Source organism: Balaenoptera physalus (genome assembly GCF_965194825.1).
Source record: "Balaenoptera physalus genome assembly, chromosome: 18".
Classification (NCBI taxonomy): domain Eukaryota; kingdom Metazoa; phylum Chordata; class Mammalia; order Artiodactyla; family Balaenopteridae; genus Balaenoptera; species Balaenoptera physalus.
The window spans coordinates 10,837,286-10,857,295 of NC_138899.1; the positions used below are offsets into that span (position 1 = coordinate 10,837,286).

Genomic DNA, 20,010 nt, shown 5'->3' on the forward strand with positions numbered 1-20,010 from the left:
AACTGTCCTTACTTTGTTTCCTTTCCTGATGGGAGAGTTTCTACTGCTGTAAAACAAAGCAAAAACAAAAACAACCCCCAAAACAGAAGACATTAGCTTACTTCAATGTGTTTAATTATTTTGAGGGCCGTTATCCTTTGGGCTCCCAGGAAAACTACATCCAGGGAGGCTGAATACCGGTGACAGGCGAGCAGCTTTCCAATAAACTGCAGTATTATTGCAATAGACTTTGTAATACAATTTATGCTGTCATTCATAAATAACAATGCCATATGTCAACCATATTGCTTACACCAGTAAATCCGTCAACGTGTCACTATTTGATCTATCTCAACAGCTTCTTCAAATATTGAAGTATAGATATTGGAAGGGGTATGGAATGGGGAGAAACTACCCACAAAATTTGAGATTAAAAATAAAAGCACAACCTCTCCTCCTCCTTTATCCCCCATCCAAAAACATTCTAAAGGATAAAGCATGATGGGGAGGAGAAGCACATCTTGGAGCCAACATAAAGAAATATTGGGTGGTTATACGAACTGTGAACACGTAAGGGGGTTTCTGCTTCCTGTGTGGACCTTCTAGGCATTTTTAAAAAGACAACAATTAGACATTTCCCAAGAAATTACCAATCTTAATTGTTGAACGTGGGTCAGAGGCCATTCTCCAACAACCCCCATCCCTGAGGGTAAAAATGATTGATAACCAAATGATAATATTTGATGACAGGTCAATTTTACTCAACTTATTTTTTCGTAGTGGGGAAGTGAAGAGAGCCATAATTTTTCAAGGGCTTTTAAGCACTAAGGTCAGGTGGAAATGGGATGAGTCCAATTCTTGAGTGTCCAAAACAAACGAACAAACAAACCCCAACGTTTCAATTACGGTCACATAACCCAAGCTTCTGGGTTTTTTTGTTTTGCTTTGTTTTTAATCCTCATTAAGTCCATGTTCATGGGACAGGGATCAAAAACTTTATCAAGAAGCACATTTTTGGTTACTCTTAGCCTCACACATAGCCGTGGAGTCTGAGGATTCAGCTCGGGCTCAGAAGGGCGGGAAACAGAGGCAACCCTCCGAGAAGCTCTCAGAGAGCTGAGAATTGCGCGGTGCTTCCTGGCACCCAAGGCCCCAGGGCTGGGTCGCAGGTCCCACGAGGTCAGGTCACCAGTGGTGAGGGCTAGACGGTGGGGATCTGGTCCCTGCCGAGTGCAAGCCGGGCAGGTGGCCGGGTACCTCATTGCCTAGTCGCCACCTGGCGAGCTTGATTTGGGAAAAAGCCCTTGAACCCAAAGCCCTCATCACTTCCGGCCATGTCAAAGCTCAACTAAAATGCAGTTTTTGTGGGCCCCTTTGCTCACCTCGCCCCGGCTTTAGAGAGGACTCACCACTCCCTCTTTCATTGTCAGCTGATTACCCTCCTCCTCCCAGTTGAGCACCCACTGGAGCCCTCGGGCTGGACTACAAAAGTCCTCTGATCCCTCAGGTGACTCGGGGCACCCTCTCCGCCCTTGAACCTGCCTCTGGCGCAGCCCAGATGGCACAAGGCTCTCCAAACTCGCCGGGCACCCTCTGCAAGGAGGCCGCCCTTGCGGAAACCACGCGGGACGGGCGAGCCGTAAAGCAATTGCAAAGGCAATAAAAGGCAGCTCGGTGGGTCCCCCAGCTCCTTTCTTGTCCACCTCAGTGTCCCCAGCATACCCCCTCCCTCCGCCTGCCGAAACAATCAAACAAAGGCTCAAAAGCCAGGAAATGTCCAATTCACTTCCCTTAGAGTTTATTAATTGCCCACACCCATCGCAAGGAAACTTGGCTGTGTTCAGGGACGAACGGAGGGCACCGGGGAGCCGCAGACCCCCCTCAGCGCAGCGGGAAGCCGTGAGCGCCGGCCAGGGCATCCCCAGAGACCGGGCTCTGCCGCCTCCTGGCAGCGGAGCGCGGCGTGGCCGCCGGGTTCGGGCCGGCTCGGCGTTTACTGTCCCTCCCCACCCTCTTCCCGCCTTTGTTTGGGGCCGGGAGCCGGTTGGGGTTCGGGGTGCAGCAGAGAAGGCCGGAAATCGATGTTCCCCCAGGAGCACCTGTCGACCCCACAAAGGGCGTTTCCACGGATTGTCACGTTGCTGCCCCACATAAGCACCTCCGCTGCAGAAGTGCAGACAAGGGCATGGGTTTTGAGGATCCGCCCTAACGACCAGCACCACCGCGGAAATACGGGGCTAAATCCACAGGAGAACTGGCATAACGACTTCTACAGCCCCCTGCTTTAAAAAAAACAAAAAACCAAAAAAAAAAAAAAAAAAAAAAACCCACACTACTGTTTATTATTTTCTTCAACGTCCTGGAAACTGTTGGTATTTACTTAGGAAGTGTGACACAGTTACTGGGTCCTTAGAAACTCGGGATGTTAAGGGGTTTTGATTTGGCTCCCAAATGGCTTGAAAAAGAACCAGCGCACCTGGGGTCAGGCGGGTCATCACAATAACAAAAAGCGCGTCTACAAAATAAAAAGCTCTTTTATAAAGAAAGGCAATCCGGAAATCCACTGCGAGCCTTCCTGATGACCATCTAGCTAGGCCTATTCTCAGGTTTAATTGGCAGGCGGTTTATTGGCGCCTTATTGGTGTTGATTGAAATTTTGCTCCCAGTTCTTTCTTTTAAGAATTAGCATCTCAAGTCGATTACCTGAGTCAATTATCTTTTTAGGGTCGGAGTTTGGTCATAAATTTGCAAATATTCATTAAACACACTTTGTAAATCTCTCTCTTTCTAATCGCTACTCAAATCTCTAACATTTCCTTAAAAAGTCTTTCTTTTTTAAAGCTTCCATAAAAAGAAATTGATCAGGGAGCTATATTTGAATTAAGACATATTAAATAGATGACAGATACATATCACGCTGTGTTTAACAAGAGTTGTACAAGGAGGCGGGTTCCAGATTCCGCACGGCTCTGCTGCACCATTATTCACATTTTTACAGCCTTTCCTTCATGCCTTCACCCATTAAACCATTAAATTTCAGCAATTCAATAAAACAAAGCAGTTATAATTTTGAGGAAAAGCTATTTTGAAGGAGGTGGAGGTACCCATTTTATTGCACAATAAAAATGCTCAACAGTGTATATTAAAGGCTAGGTTGGGTTTATTTTCTTCTTTCTTTATTCATTCTTTCTGTTTTGTTTTGTTTTGAACTTATAACCTGCAGGATTGAACGCAAAGCTGCCATTATGGAAGTATTGATGATTATTGCTAAAAAATTCAAATAAAGGAAATATTTGAAATGTTCTGAGAGGAAATGAAGACAGTGGTGACAATTCCACAGATGATGCTTTCTCCATAAAGTATTCATAGAGATGACACAGTCCTCCTTCCACCTTGCCTAGGTGGCTTGAGACCTTTTAAGTCTTTGAAAATTGTGGAAGGACTCTTCCTCTCCAAATACAGATGTGGATTTTGTCACTGTTGTTTATTAAAAACTTTTCGTTGTTTTTGCACTCATGCCTCTCTTATTTCCCCGTATTTGAGCTTCATTGAAACTAAAAGAAAATGCCCATTTGAAATTTGATTGTACTATTTTCTTTGTTTGCTTGTCAGTTTTATAAGAGAAATGACATTCCCAAGGCTCACAGAGAAATTCCTTGTTAAACATTGTTAGCACCAGTGTAAATGGGCTATCGAATCAGCTCTTTTGAAAATAATTCTTACCACTTCTCAGGACGATCTCGCAGATGATGGCTTTATGTAGTCTTTAAAAAAAAAAAAAAAACTTGGACAGCAAACGAATTAAGTTGGTAACATGTTTTACTGTATCCCAAAGGGGGAAAAAAAACCCCACTTTTTAGTCATTATCCTTTTTTTTTCCAAATAATTTTATTTAGGGCAGCAAAATAAAAATTAAAAACCCTGAGCTTAATTTTTGAGCATCATGGAACATGGCAAAATTTTAAGGTGTTTTCTTGTTAAAGCTGAAGTGACACTCTGGGGCAGTAAGGACCCTAAAGTGTGAGGGATGTCACATTTCTCCCCCTCCCAAAGTGATGCAAGGACCTATTTCTCTTTTTAAAAAGATTTGATAGCAACTCGCTTGAAAGGGATGGGGCTCACTTTTTTTTTGAAGTCAGTTTTTATGGTTTTCAAGTAAAACATCTCTCCTGCTAGATGAGCTTATTAGAAAATAACAGGATAAAAGGTCATTCTATCAGCATATAAATCGCAAAGATACTGATCCAATAAAATGATTATTTTATTGGATCAATTCTAACTTGTGGTCCTTTCAAAGAAACTGAGGCACCCATGTGGAGTGCGTTCTGGACCGGAAGGAGAACTGCTTAAAGGATATCGTTTATTTAGCCGCTTCCCTCTGGAGAGATGCCGTTTGGCCTGCCCTGCCACTGTTATCTCCGAGAAGCAAAGTTAGAATCGCTGCCCGATGTTTTTTGCCCCCGGTAGATCTAATTGGAAGTGGCAGATCTAGAACCGATGAGCAGTGAGATTACACTTCGAGCCAACTCCTTTGAACCATGTTGAAAAGGATCCCATGAGCTAAAAAGTCGAGGTAAAACGGTTCCTTCTGGGAAAGATTTATTTTGACTTCACCTGGTGTTTTGCAACCAATAGTATTTTAATATCCTTCCTCATTCCGTCTACTGTCTGTGCGCCCTCTGTGAGCGCTCGGCAGATTGACTGTCCTTCCCAAATAAGAAGTTTCTAGTATCACCTCTACGAGTAGGATGACGGGCATACATCTGTTCACCCTCCTCCCCCAGTCAGCAGCTCGGAGCTCTTCCAAGGGAAGGGACGCTGCATGCAGTGAGCGAAGGCTTTTGAATTTGGGGGCTCCCCCCGCCTTTTGCTCCCCGGGGGGTCCCCAGCCCAGAGCCTCCAGGCGCCCTTCGGCCGCGTGCCGGCGCACGTTCACCGCAAGGCGCGTCATGGGAACGCGGGGCGCTGCGCGCGCAGGCCCAGCGCAAACTTTCTGCAAGTGCAACTTGGGAATCCCCGGGGAGGCGGGGACGCAGGGCTCCGGGAGAGGAAGGGGCGCGAAGCGAAAGCGAAGGCGGCCGCGAGCACAGGGGCGGATGCCCGCTGAGCCTGAAAGGGAGCCAATCGGTCAGCCGCGGCTGCTGCCAATCACGCGGCTCCCTCCAATCCCACCCTTGCTATTTCCAAAATCTCGGTCCCACTGCGCAGCTCAAATGTGGTGTTCGCTCTGCCAATCGCTGGAGGACAGAGTGGGAACGGGAATAAGCAGAGTTAGGAGGCCAGGACAAAGAAGTTAAAGAGCGCCTAACATATACATGTTTCTGAAGGCGGGCAGAGGGAAAAAAGTCCCCCCAGTGAGGGTCTATGAGTCTGATTGTGTAGTTCTGATGGAGACCCCTTTGAGCAAGAGGAACCCGCCAGCGCTGAGATTAGCGGATCTGGCAACGGCTCAGGCCAGGCCACTTCAGAATATGACAGGCTTCCCGGCGCTGGCCAGCGCGCCCGCCCACTCCCAACTCCGCGCTGCAGCCGGGCACCTCCGCCCTCGGGACCTGGGCGCTGACCCCGGCGTGGCCATCACTCCGCTCGGACCCGAGCACATGGCCCAGGCGAGCGCGCTCGGCCTCAGCCCTCCCTCCCAGGCGCTCCCGGCACAGCCCGATGCCCCAGCGGCCACCGCCCGCGCTGCAGCCTCGGTCACGCACCCGGGCGCCGGCACCTACCCTGGCGGCGGGGGTAGCGGTAGCGTGCAGTCCTCCGCGCCCGCGCCCCCGCCCCCAGCCCCTCCTCTTCCTCCCTCCCCTTCACCCCCTCCCCCTCCTCCTGGCCTCTCGGGCTACACCACCACCAACAGTGGCGGCGGCGGCAGCAGCGGCAAAGGCCACAGCAGGGACTTCGTCCTCCGGAGGGACCTTTACGCCACGGCCCCCGCGGCGGCCATGCACGGGGCCCCGCTCGGAGGGGAGCAGCGGTCCGGCACCGGCTCCCCCCAGCACTCGGCCCCGCCTCCCCACTCGGCCGGCATGTTCATCTCGGCCAGCGGCACCTACGCTGGCCCGGACGGCAGCGGCGGCGGGGGCCCGGCGCTCTTTCCCTCGCTGCACGACACGCCGGGAGGCCCCGGCGGCCACCCGCACCCGCTCAACGGCCAGATGCGCCTGGGGCTGGCGGCAGCGGCGGCAGCCGCGGCGGCTGAGCTGTACGGCCGCGGGGAGCCGCCCTTCGCGCCGCGCTCGGGGGATGCGCACTACGGTGCGGTGGCGGCCGCTGCAGCCGCCGCCCTGCATGGCTACGGAGCAGTGAACTTAAACCTGAACCTGGCGGCGGCGGCTGCTGCCGCGGCGGCCGGACCCGGGCCCCACCTGCAACACCACGCGCCGCCCCCGGCGCCGCCACCGCCGCCCGCGCCCGCGCAGCACCCGCACCAGCACCACCCCCACCTCCCAGGGGCGGCCGGGGCCTTCCTGCGCTACATGCGGCAGCCAATCAAGCAGGAGCTCATCTGCAAGTGGATCGACCCCGAGGAGCTGGCCGGGCCGCCGCCGCCCCCGCCCCCGGCCGGCGGCGCCAAGCCCTGCTCCAAAACTTTCGGCACCATGCACGAGCTGGTGAACCACGTCACGGTGGAGCACGTGGGCGGCCCCGAGCAAAGCAGCCACGTCTGCTTCTGGGAGGACTGTCCGCGCGAGGGCAAGCCCTTCAAGGCCAAATACAAGCTCATCAACCACATCCGCGTGCACACCGGCGAGAAGCCCTTCCCCTGCCCCTTCCCGGGCTGCGGCAAGGTCTTCGCGCGCTCCGAGAACCTCAAGATCCACAAGCGCACTCATACAGGTGGGTGTCTGTCCCCGGCCGCGCCGCCGCCGCCGCCTCCCGCGCCGCCGCCGCTTCTGCCGCTGCTTCTCTTCCTCCTCCTCCTGCTCGCCTTAATTTTTTCCTCCTTCTGCTGCTTCTCTTCGCATACGTATAACCCGGACATGTGACTTCTTTTTTTTCTCTCCCCCCTTTTTTTCTATGAATAAGTAATTCGATAGCACAAACAGGCCCCGCGCTGGGTTCCCACACGGTGGAGTCTCCAGCGCTCCCGCAGCCCCTCCGCCGGGACCGGCAACGCGCTCCAGCCGCCGCCGCCGCCGCCCCGGAGCAGAAGCAGCCGCCGCCGGAGCAGGAAGGCGCCCAGGACGGTCGGCAGCCCCCTTCCGCCCGGCCCCGGGAACTTGGGGAGGGCGATGGGGAAGGAGGGCCGGAGCCGCCCCGGCGGCTCTTCCCTCCCCATCGGATGTCAGGCCCCGCGCGGTCGCCGTGCTCCAAAGAGCGGGCGTGCGAGGGGCGCGTGGGATTTGCTGCGGTATTGGGGCCGCGAGGCCCAGCTCGGTGTGGCCCCTCCTGGAGGGGAGAGGGGGCCCTGTCCCTCCGGGGCGGTGTGCAAAATGCGAAAGTAATGCGCCCTCGGGCTCCCGGGGACCTTCCCCCTACACACACTCGCCCACCTTTACACACCCCACAGTACACCTTAACGTGCACACACACATCACACGAACAACTTCACACACCCATATTCCCTCATACACCCCTCATCGCTGGGAACGTCCCTATGTCCTGATGACACAATCATACTCATTTACACACCTTCATATACACCTATACTCGCACGCGCCGTCACACAGTTTATCACACATGCCCTAGAGGGTGCTGGAGAAATTGGGTTCTGTCCTTTGAAGGAAGGTTCTCCTTGGAGGAGAACAGGGCGAGCTGCAGAGTCTCCCGCGGTCGTTGGGGCCTACCCCCCCGTGGGACTTGGGAGGAGCCCCCGACACCCTGGGGAGCCCTCCCGCCCCCACCCCGAGCCCTGCCGTAGGGGGGTGCCACGGCCGCGGCCTGGGGCGTGGGGCGGCGTCTGTGGGCCGTGTGCCCCTTGGAACGGACGAGCGTGCTGGGCAGAAGCGCTGATGAGCGCGAGCGCAGTCGGGATTTATAGGGACAGACAATATTACCCCTCGGAGGACACTTAAGTAACTGGAGTTTACATTCAGTAATTACTTGGCTGATTTATCGGCGCGGCGACGACGAGGAGGCAGCCGCCGGGCGTGGGCCGCAACGCCTGGCCAGCGGCCGGGGCCGAGGCCACTGGCGGGGGGGGGTGAGGGGGATCTGCGTGGGAAGCCGGGTCCGGGGGCCCGAGGCTGGAGCCCCGGGCCTTGCTTCTGTCGCCGGTACCTGACAGGCCTCCTGCGGACTGGCCCGCTGACCGGCTGGGAGCGCGTTTTCCCCCGAGTTCCGTTTGCCAGCCCCTTTCTTTTCTAATCGGGATCAGTCCGACTTAATGATTTTGCCAAAAGGAAGCGTCCCGCAAGACTCTCGTAAAAACTCTCTGGCCCGCTAAGCCAGCTGCTGGCCCCCGTGCCCAGCACTTGCCGACGGGACAGGGTCCTGGGGCTGTGAGCGGGGCGCGCGGGGCGCGGGAAGTGAAGCCGCCCCCAAAGGGAACCCTTAAAAGTGGAGCCCGCGACCTCTGGCCCTTCCCGCATTTCCAGGCCTCGGAGGGGAGTGGATCTTCCCTTGGCGGGCAGGGGGGCTGCCCAGAGCTGAGGGCCGTTTCCGCCCGGGTCAGGCAAGGAACTGGAAATTGACTGCGCGGCAGCTGACCGGGTGTCGGCTCTCCGGCCCCCGGGGACAGGCAGCCTCCCGCCCCCCTCGAGGGCGGGCCCCAAGGGGGCGTGCGCGCGTGCTGCCGGGGGCGGAGACCCGGGCGCCGAGGGAACCCGGGGCTGTTTTGTTTTCGGGTTCCTTGTGCGCAAGGTTGCATTCCCGCCTGGCTCGCGGCGGCTGCGTGGGCCTCGCCGGGTCCCTCGGGCAGGGATGCGAGCGCTCTCGCGTTGATGCTCAGACCCGCGTCGGGGGTTTTGGGCCGTTCCTGGGCCGCTAAGCCACTGAGCACTGTGTCCAGAGAAAGGCCAGGCCGGACTCCCTGCCCCATCACAACGCTCTCCCTTTTTGGGGGTTACCCGGGATCCCAGAACGGCTTGATCAAAGGGAATAATCCCCGGCCACTCCTGAAGGCCCATTTCCTGACCCACGTGCCCCCAATTCCATTTATAACCTTCCTTTGGGCTGGACTCGAGTTCTCACACGTAGCTTCCTTCACTCTCTAAAACTCTGTAAGTAGTTAAATTCTGACGTGATCCCTCTGTCAGAATCTGAAATGTAAACACTAGGGTCTCTCACCCTTTCTAGGCAGGGAGAATTTGCTAACTGCCCCCCTCCCCATACGTAGGCCCCCCCCCTGAATAAAATAGGCAATTCTATCACCCTTTCCATTTTTTTCTACTTTCTTCTTCCATGTCTCCTTTATCCCTGCATTTCTACCTTTCTTTCCACTCCGTATCTACCTTTTCTGGGTCTGATTCTTAATGCTTCTCTTTAAACATGTGCAGTGGTGGAGCCAGCAATGTCCAAGCCGTTTATTCTGCACAATCCGAGATACTTAGCTTGTGCAGAAACATGAGAAGTCTAAAAAGCAACATTGCACATTTGCATAGGGTGAATAAAATTACTTAAACCTCCATGTTGAAGAAAAGCTGATTATAATTTTTTTTGGAAGAACGCTACATTAAATTAGTATTATCCAACTTAAAGTGGAATGTAGAAATCAGGACAGATAACCAGTGTTTTGATAAAACTCGATTAACTGTTTTTGTTGCAGCCTCTCTACAGAGAATTTTTAAAGGTTGTGATTATCATTGCATTATGTTGTGTTTTTCCCTCTCTTTATGGCCCAAGGCAGGAGGTATATTAAATAATATAAATATATTATAAATATTAAATGATAATATTTAATTTTGTTTTTAAACAGTATTTCCAGGTAGTATAAGTTATATTCCAGCCATCTGAATACTTTCAGATGTGCTAACGTACTCTGGCATTGAAGCAGTTAGCATTGATGAAATTAAAAAAGAGGAAATTACACTGAAATATTTGTACAGGAAAGTCCACCACAGAAATTTATGTACACTAAGCTGTCTTAATAGTTGTTTGGCTTTTTAAAAAATAAATTGTCAAAAACCAAGGAAAAGACCATACCTTGTGTGTCACCAGAGTAGCTGCTGAAATGTAGAGAAATTCAACTATTTTTAAAATCATTTAAAGATAAGGAATATATTTATTATACCACAATATGTATGAGATAACATGTTCAGTTATGGACTCAAATACATCAAGTTCATGGATACTAAGGTGAGGGGGAAAATTCATACTGTTACCTGCTGTCTTCCTGTTTCTGCTTTTTAATACCGAGGTGTAGTGTGGCTGAATATCTTGTCTTACTGAGCATTTCTACTACCTGGACCTGGGGCCTTGTGTTGAAAGGCCCTGTGCTCCTGGGGTGGATAGGGCAGCTTAAAGGGGCAATGGGCCCAAAGACTCTGGTAAACAGTTGATCTTTTTTGATTATTAAACAATGTTAGAATAAGAAGTCTGCTTATGCCATCAGGGGATGCCAGGTTCTGGCTGAGGCTTGTAGTCTTTATTAACGTTTGTTAAGGTTCTGTTCCTCTAGGGTCTCAACTGCCCAGCAAGTTGTGAGGAAAGCTGGTAGAACGAAGAGGGCAACAGCCTATTCTCTGCCCAGCTAGGCTTGTAAAAAATCTAGTGGTGGGATCATGTTTTTCACAGATGTCTTTATTTCTGGAGAGAACAGGATTTTGGTGTATTTCCTTTCCTTTCCCATCAGTGAAATCCTGGGGAACACTCTGAAACAAAATGCCATTATTATAATTTTACTGCATCACCCCCAGTTTACTTTTAATTGAGAATGCGTGTTTATCTTTTTTCTCTTTTTCTTACGGTCTTCACCGAAGCTGTGGCTTTGCAAGTATTTTATCAGCATTTATCTTGACAGGGGATCGGCTTGAATTTTTGTGTGTATAGACCCTGAGGGGAACAAGGATGTGGGAATCTGGGTCCTAGCTGGATTTCAGTGTTCGAGCCTGGACCATGCTCTAGCCATTCTCGTCTCGACCCCTGTGGTACTTCGGGGTTGACCTCCAGCCTCTAGCAAGCCCAGGTCCAAGAAGAGCCTCCAGGCCAGGGGACACCAGGCCCATCCCCCCAGTATCCCTTCCCTGTGGCATCCTGGAACATGGGAATTAGGAGTTAGGCTGGGAGTTGGTCTTCAAGAGGATGGGAAGATGCACCCTCATGTCTGCTCTAAGATTTCTCTCTCAAGTGAGAGGTCTCTGAAAAGCACTTGTTAACCTTTCCTATGTTTTATTGCAGGGGAAAAGCCTTTCAAATGTGAATTTGATGGCTGTGACAGGAAGTTTGCCAACAGCAGTGACCGAAAGAAACATTCCCACGTCCACACCAGCGACAAGCCCTACTACTGCAAGATCCGGGGCTGTGACAAATCCTACACCCACCCGAGCTCGCTGAGGAAGCACATGAAGATTCACTGCAAGTCCCCACCACCCTCTCCAGGAGCCCTGGGCTACTCATCGGTGGGGACTCCAGTGGGTGCCCCCTTGTCCCCTGTGCTGGACCCAGCCAGGAGTCGCTCGAGCACTCTGTCCCCTCAAGTGACCAACCTCAATGAGTGGTACGTTTGCCAGCCCAGTGGGGTCCCCAGTCACCTCCACACCCCTTCTAGCAGTGGAACCACTTCTGAGTCTGACGATGAGGAGATGTACCGGAACTCTGAAGGCGTGCGGACCATACATTAGATTTTATTAGTAATAATAATAATAAGTACAATAATAAGTGGGAGCCCTTGGACCGTATCCTAACCTGAGACAATGCCGAGGCTGAGACAAACTCGTGACTCAGACTTGCCACCGGGTCTAATTAGCCCTATTTATTCAGTATGAAACCCTATGGTGTTTGTACATTTAATTAATTTAATTAAGATATTTGGGTTTTTTTTTTTCCCCTTAGAAAACAAACAAACAAAAAAACCCAACCAAGCTGGACTTGTGTGTTGCAGGGGCACAGGACTGAGAGCAGATTGTACCATGGAAAATGAATGGAGAGATTAGTGAATCGAGACACACACTGTCAATGCCATATATATAGTTTTTACAAGGGTGAGAGAAAGAGCGTTAAGTCAGAACTCAACACAGCACCAAGGCCCTTTGCATTTCCTGGAGTGCCTCACGAACGCCTTTGACACCATCATGGGCTTCTCTGGAGCCTCTCTGCCTCCTGCTTGGGCCCTAATTCTGCAAAGGCCTCTTGATTGTAAACCACACACTTGCTGCATTGCCAACAGATCTTGGACTGTACCTGTGTCCAAAAATATTTGTAAAAACCCTTTATGTTCTAATACTTGTAATTTTTAATTTCCACTCTTTTATTACTGATCTCACCTTAACACTGTATTTTTATACAGGATTATTTCTTCAGTACCCTGCTTGTATGATTTTTTTTTTTTAAAAGATGCAGCAACCTAGTACATCTCCATATATTGTGCTACCATGATTGTTCCAGCAACAGTGGAGAGAAGAAAAAGCTGCTGCGGTAGACAACTGTGAAACTGTGATATTTTATAAAATAGAAGAAATTCAAGTGCTTGCTTTTTCCTCTTTTTTTTTTTTAATCTGGAATCTCAGAGCCTGCCTCTTTACTCTGTCCAAACTTCTTGTGTAATAAAGAGATTATGTTTTAGATTATAAGTTCTTTGGGATGCCAAAATTAACAGGCAAGTGTAAGGAGGTGTGATGTTGGCAACATGCCTATTTTTTGGGGAAGGCTGTTTTACAAACAGGGCAATCTCTCTTTTATACTGTTGTATCGACCTTTTAAAAAATCTTTATTTTTCAGTGCCGGAAATAGCATTTTAATGCATTTTCTTCCACCTGAGCACGTGGAACTCTGTCCCACTTGCAAATGACAGTGTATGATTTACATTAAAAGAGGGGAGGGAGTTGCTATACATATTAAAATTTTTAAAAGGTTTATAGTTACCACCAAACACTGATGAATGTGTGACCTTTGCCAGAGCTGTCAAGCTAGGACAAAAAAGGTCAAGGACCTAGGACAGTAACTCTTAGTCAATTTATTTTCGGTTGGTACAACACATCTCGTGTGCAAAACGCAGTCCATCATAAACATCATACAGATATACTAAAGAGCACTAATTTATCCTCAGAGACCCTGAAGACACCCCCTTCCCAGGGTTTGTAGAAATTTGTTTTGTGTGCTGTGAGTGGTTGATGTACTCTTGTCGTTGTTAATAACTTGTATGTGAACACTATTTGTACAGTTGAATTAATTTATTTTCAGACATCATCCTTTTTTTTTCCTGGAAGAGTTCAAAGCACACCAAAGAATTATATTATACATTTTGGTGAAAGATTGTCATTTATGATCTACGATTTATTTTAAAAAAAGGAAAGAAAATGGGAAAGTATATTTTTAAGCTTACTTGAATGAACAACGTAATGTGAAAACCAGGACTCTTCCTGCATGTCTCTTTTGCATTGTGTTGATGAGATTATATATAGTTTATAGATATATTCTATTACTAGTACAGTGCATGGTGCTGTCACTTTGAAAGCCTTTCAATGTTGTCTTCAGATTGTTACAGTGAATATGAAACATGCAGACCCTCCTTTATAAAGAAAAAGACCATAAAACTTGAATATAAAATAATTCTACATTTTAAAAGTTTATTTGATTTTCATATTCTTCACTTTCAAAGCTCTTTCAAATAGACAAAATAAGATGAGGTGTGAACTTTGGGGGGATAATTTATGTATCGTAAACTTATTCGAACAAAATATTCCTGATTTATAATTTGTTTTATTTATACAACTTTTTCAATGGCAGTTTGCACTATTCTTTATTATGCTACAGGTTTATTTATTATGAAACAAAGGAATATGTATTTTATGTATTTTGCCATGCATTGGTTAACTCTCTGCCACAGATTTATTGGTTCCTGATACACCTAAAATAAAAACTTAAAATGTGTACCTCCAATAGAAAGCAAGAATGATTATGAAGTAAAAAATTTAATAAAGGGTATTCTTCATATGTATTGCTTACGTTTTACGTGATGGCACATCTCTGCCATTCTCTTCCAGACAGAACAGGTTGCTCATGTAGTAATCAGAAGGTTCTCTTCCCTTGATCTCTATTTCTTCACCCTCCCCAAGCAATGAAATATTTTAACAGTTTGGTCTAATTTACAATCTAATCTAGAAAGTACAGTATATTTATGAAGACTAAGCCCTGCAGGTTGCACAGAACGGTAGCATAAATCTTAGGGGTTACTGCATTCATTTGTTAAGATTAGTAATATCCTTAGTGATCCTAATCAGTGGAGAGCTGAAAAGCAAATTTTAGTATTTCTTTGCTGCCCAGCCTCTAAAGAAAAAGGGTAAAAAAGAACGAGGAAAAGATAGAGAAAGGGACAGTGAGACATTTCCAGACACAAAGAAGATGAAAGCAGAATCAAGAGCTAAGATGGGTATGGAGTTAAACACATCCTGAGTGAAGTTGCATAGTGGGCATCAAACACCTCGTGTATCAGGTGATAGGATCAGAACCCAATTTTACTGTGGTTTATTTGGAAGTTGAGTGGAGATAAGTAACTTAGCATTTTGGGGCAGGTGTTAAGGAGAAATGAGCTTCACGGCAACAAAATGCCCAAGCGGCTTAAAGTAATGCGATTGGCTATCCACATAAACAAGGCTGAACACTTGCTTGTTTTTAGGTTGGCTGATACAAAGCTGATAAAAGGCAAGTAGTTAAAAACAACTGGTAGTGATGTCAATAAACAGTTCTCCAAAGGGTTATAGCGATTTTTTAAAGTCAGGTTTGTTAAATGTATTAAAGGTGAAACAGGTTGCAAAGGGTTGTTTGAAGCCAGGTGACAATAACCAGCACACGAAGGAGAAAAACACGCATAAATGAAGGCCCCCATCAATGGGAAAACTTAGAGCTCTCTAATGAAGATTCTCGTGAAAAGAAGGGTGACACAAAGCCACCAAGACATGAATCATTCATGGGAAATATAAAAGATAAAAGATATCTGACAATGAGCAGAACCTTGTATAGAGTGTATAAAACAAGTTTCCCCTTCTTATTTTCTGCTTTAAAACGCACAATCTCCCACTCCCAGCGTTCTCTGTCCAGTCTATAGAGTGAAAATTGACCACTGCTCGTCCTGCGCCACTTCAAAGTAATTTAGTCCAGAACGGAAGGCTTGGCGCTTGGACAATCTTCATGGTGTGTTAAGATTTCTATGGCAATTGGCAAGCAAGACGTTCCCATCTGAATATGTCTCAAAGAAAGCCACTTATTGACACTAAGTTGGCTATCATCAAAGACTTCATCTTCCTAGGCAAAACGTGGCCCTTGGGGCCCTTGCAAACACTGTTTAAATCATCTACCTTTGTTTTCCAGGCTAGGAGGATCTCCAAACACATGATTATTTGTAGTTTATGTATATTTTCCCCCATTCAGGATGTTCTTTGGTAAAACTAATGCTCCTAAAATCTAAAGTATTGAGAAAGAGCTTGAGGGTGGGAATTATATTCTTTTAAGGAGTTGGAGATGGCCACCCAAGAGGGATAGCCCTGGAGACAGGAAAAGAGGAGGCCCAAACTCCTTGAAAGCTAAGGCCCAATTATCTGTGACATTGCAGTTTTGCCATTTATATCTTGTATTTTGTGGAAGCTTTTGGAAACCACAGTGGTTCTGTCTCTCTCTCTATCTCCCTGTCTCCCTATGTATCTGTCTGTCTGTCTGTCTGTCTATCTATCTATCTATCTATCTATCTATCTATCTATCTATCTATCATCTGCCTATCTCTTCCTCTGTGAAAGGGGACAAGAGATGTTCACCTGAAGTATTTGTTATTCCAGTTTGGCTAGGAAGTGCTACTGTGGAGGGGGCTGCGGAGACAAACTGATTTCTCAAGTGACCACTTTAAGTCAGAGGAAAGGAAAGCTGAACACGGGAAACAAAACAATCCAGACACGTAGTAATGCTTTCAGCCTGTCCCATCACACTGCCCGCTGGCCCAAACACCCACCCGTAGTCTACCAAAATAGACTCATGGCCAGGAAACCCACCCTTCCAGGGCTGTAGGGTTGGCGAAGGAGGCCCACGGTGAGACGGCCATGGGGTTGCCAGCACACTTGCCCTCCCGTGAACAAAAACTCACAGCAACTCATACTCTGTCATCCCCACCCCTACGCCCACGCACAAACACTCAGGAGCACACATTCACACGCACCGCGAGTGCCTAATCAGGCACGGAGAAGTTCAAAGGCGTGTTCTTTGAAATTCAAAGTACTGCTTTTATGGTACATCCACACGGAGCGTAGGCATTGCTATGGCAATGGGCAGGGCCAGGGGAGTCTCTGGCAGAGGGTCCGCAGTGATTCGAGACACTCTATTAAGATACAGTTGCAGTGACCTTTCCTTTCACGCCAAGTTAGCTCAGTCGATTCTCACCTGATCAGAAATATATATTACATATCACATTACATAGATGTAATACTATATGTATTACGTGCAATACATGTGTATGTCCTTCCATCCACGTTTTGTTAAGATTCCCCCTCAGAACCTCCCAGCTTGAGAGAAAGGAGAAAGAATGACGAGAGGAGGAGAGAAAGGCGAGTGGGGATGGGGGTCAGTGATGTCAGAAGAGGGGGGAGAGGGGCAGGAGCGCCCCAGCCCCAGCTCCTCTTCCTTCTCTCCCCACCTAAGTACTTTTATTTGCAGAGCGATTGTTCTTTGTTTATTTAATACAAGTACTGTGTGAATGGTGAAAAATAAACACGATGAAAAATAACCAAACAGATGATTCCTCCGAGTGAAAAAGCCCGGACTTAATAAAAGTGAGAAGCAGTCACCGCTGAATGAGAAACCCTTTGAAGTGGAACTTATTATAGGAGGAATACTTTGGGGTTGCCTTAACGACGCCGCTGAATCGAACGCGCTCGCCTTTGTCAGCGATTTGTTCTCCTTTGCTGGGGTGCCCGGAGAAATTACTTACATGGGCTGCCTTAACATGCAGCCTGCAAATCAGTAACTTTGCAGCTCAGACTTGCAGACGCCACTCGGCAACGGACAAAAAGAAGTCAGGGGGAAACGCACCAAGCTTTCACGCCGAGTCTCCGGGGATGGGGGAGCATGGGCGTGTTGGGGACGGCAGATAAGAAGTTGTCTTACAACTGGTCCCCCCGCCCCTCACCGGGGCTCCCCACCCGCACGCCGACCCGCGAGCCTGGGCCGGGGCCTCGGCCGCCCGGCTTCTCTCGGAGGTAGGGGAGGTTCCGGCCTCTCAAGGGCCCTCCAGTGAGGGGCGCTCTTCCGTGCGCTGGCCGGGCGCGGGACGTTCCCAGCAGCCCCGGCCATATTTAATAAGGGTCGTTTATCACCCAGGCGCTTTGAAGGGTCGCCTCCAGCCCTGTGCCCATTAGAAAGGCGGAGGTGACATTTAAACTCCGTTTTCAAGGATCGCGGGGGGATTTCCATGAAAAGGCAACTCGTTTGTCTTATGAGCCTGGAAACAACTCCCTTCTCGCTCCTTTTGACCACATGGCATAACTCAAAAACAATAGTTCAAAAGTGAAATGGCATCGTGGTGTTCACTCGGAGACAGGCCCCCATCTAGCACCAGAGAAAAGAGGTAGTCCGCAAGACAATGTGCTTTTTGTGTCCGACTCTGTCACAAGGACTGTGTTGTTTGCTTTGGGGGCTGCGCCTGTTATACTTGCCTGAAAGTGCTTGTGTTAAACAAGAGTTATAAGTCATCCAAAACAACAAACATTTTGATTTTCTTTGCCTAAAGGGCTTTCCCTGGCTATGGGCACCGTGAAAAAATAATGTCCTTGCTGAGAAAGGAACACCAGTAGTAGCATTAGAAGCGGGCGCATTAAATATTGAATGACACGGGGAAAAAGAGCTTGTCGAGGGGCACTCAGCCTTAAAGTCTTTCTTCAACTTTGTCTTCGGTGGCTGCTGGACTAGTTAAGATGGTATTAATTAAGGCAGCTTCGGATGCCGCCGAGCCCGCCGGCCCCTCGGCCGCGCTCGGTCAATGGGCCTGTGTCCCTGCTCTCTGCTCACGCGTTGGCTGAGCCGAGTGCAAATGTCACTTCTCATTTGGAGGCTGAAGAGAAGGGCCCATCCTACATTAAGGGCAGCAGGGATGCAGGCAGCAGCAGGCGTTAAAGAAATACCAGGGGCTGTGGTGAGGGGAGGGGAGGCGGGAACAAAATGGGAACATCTGCCCTGGGCCGGGGAGGAGAGCCCGCCGCCGGCGTGCACTGCTTTTGGCACATTTTGGATAGTGTTGTTTAGCAAACAAGGGCCACGCGGGACTCGCTGGGCTGGAACACCCACCCTCTCTCGTCTGCTCCTGCGTGGGGGCAATTTAAACCCCAGCCCTGCAAAAATCTATTAGGTAGTCTGGCGGGGCGTTATTTTACAAAGGGAGTAGCTTCTACAAAGAAAGACAAAGGCTTGGCGCAAACCGGCTTCTTTCCTGGCTTCCTCCAACCCCCTCATGTCCCTTCACAGATCACAAATAAAGCCCAAAGGGCCTCAGCCAAGAACCTCCCATCCAATTTTACAGACGGTGAAACTGAGACCTCAGGCAAGACTCAAGAGATTTTTGTCAGTTTCCCGGGGGCGAAGAGTGGGAAGTTGAGACCTTCACTGAGACTGAAGACCCAGACAGGGGTGGAGCTCTGTTTAAGGGTGCCAACAACCACGCCAAAAGATCCCCTTCTCCCCAATTCCAAGCATTTGATTCAAAATCAAATGGAAGTTGGTTTCAGCAGCTGGAAATTCCTAACATTAAAAAAAAAAAAAAAAAAAAAGGAATGAAGCTTACTGCCAACTAACTGTGGCATAAATGCAATGCATGCTTTAAGAAACTCTCTGCTAACTATCAGTTCTTGATGAGGAGAGACAAGACTTGGCTGGGTAGAAGGGTGCAGAATACCCTGGCAGATTGATTTCTGCAGCCAGAATCCCCCATGGGAGCCCCTGTCTCCTGGTGTGGAGTTCCAGATGGACATGGGCCTTCTCTTATCACAAGGTCCCTTGGAGGTGGGGAGAAACGCAGTCAAATGCTGTTTCCTCTGTGTGTGTGTGTGTGTGTGTGTGTGTGAGAGAGAGAGAGAGACAGAGAGAAAGAGAGAGACAGAGAGAGAGAGAGAGAGAGAGAGATTGATTTTGACCCTTGCTGCCCCTACAGGGGTTTAGCACCCTTAACTCTAGATTCATTTGCATGTCTGATTCTCCTTCTCAGGATGTGTCCCCTCAAGGCTCCCTGGGCCTCCTGGATAAGGAGAGGTCACATTTCCCACCGAGAGCCATCCTGCAGGAGAAGCAGTTCCGGCCGGGCGGGGCTCTGTTAAGACAGGGGTTGGGGGTGGGTAGCTCGAATCTGTCTGACTAGAGACTCGGGCCTGCGGCCTACACCCTCCGCCCCATTGGGAGCTGGAGGTGTCGCTCTAGGGTGGGGAACCGCCTGGCAGGGTCTGGACGCTGGCCGAGGTGGGCGGTGGGGAGAAGAGAGGGCTGTGCCAGAACGACCCCCGCCCCCTCCGGCAGCAGGTCTGCAAAACCTAAGACTGGCGCTCACATGCTCAGCCGCTGACCTGGGTGATCTTTCTTGCCTCTCTTTCTTCGGTCCCTTTCTCCCTGCCTCTACTACTTCTTTGCACGAACAGGCCCCAGGTCAGGGTAAGGGATGCAAAAACATGGCGTTTTGGCCCGGAACACACTGTCCAGCGCGCGCGCGCACACAGAGACATACACGCTCAACTCACCCCCCCCCCGCGCGCCCCCGCCCCAGCCCGTGCACTGGGCACACGCCCGGGCTCCAGGCACCTTGCCAAGAGCGCGCGAGCACCCTGCGTGGCACACTGGCTGAAGTTCCTGCACGAAGTGGCGGGGGTGGGGTGAGGAGGGGGGTGGGAGGCGGTGGACGCCGCCGACTGCTGGCGGGGCGCACAAGTTCAGTGCTCAACTTCCCGCTCTTAACGAGACCCGGGATCCCTTTGGAGA

The 20,010-nt window shown here is 49.6% G+C and overlaps 1 protein-coding gene across 1 annotated transcript; it reads left to right on the forward strand.

The window, feature by feature from the left end:
• Window positions 1–832: 832 nt before the first annotated feature.
• ZIC5 (Zic family member 5) lies at window positions 833–19,643 on the forward strand. The gene is made up of 2 exons (XM_082434642.1): window positions 833–6,813; window positions 11,254–19,643. Exons 1-2 carry the CDS (start codon window positions 5,295–5,297, stop codon window positions 11,694–11,696), a joined length of 1,962 nt encoding a protein of 653 aa, XP_082290768.1. The 5' UTR covers window positions 833–5,294; the 3' UTR covers window positions 11,697–19,643.
• The last annotated feature ends 367 nt before the right edge of the window (window positions 19,644–20,010 follow it).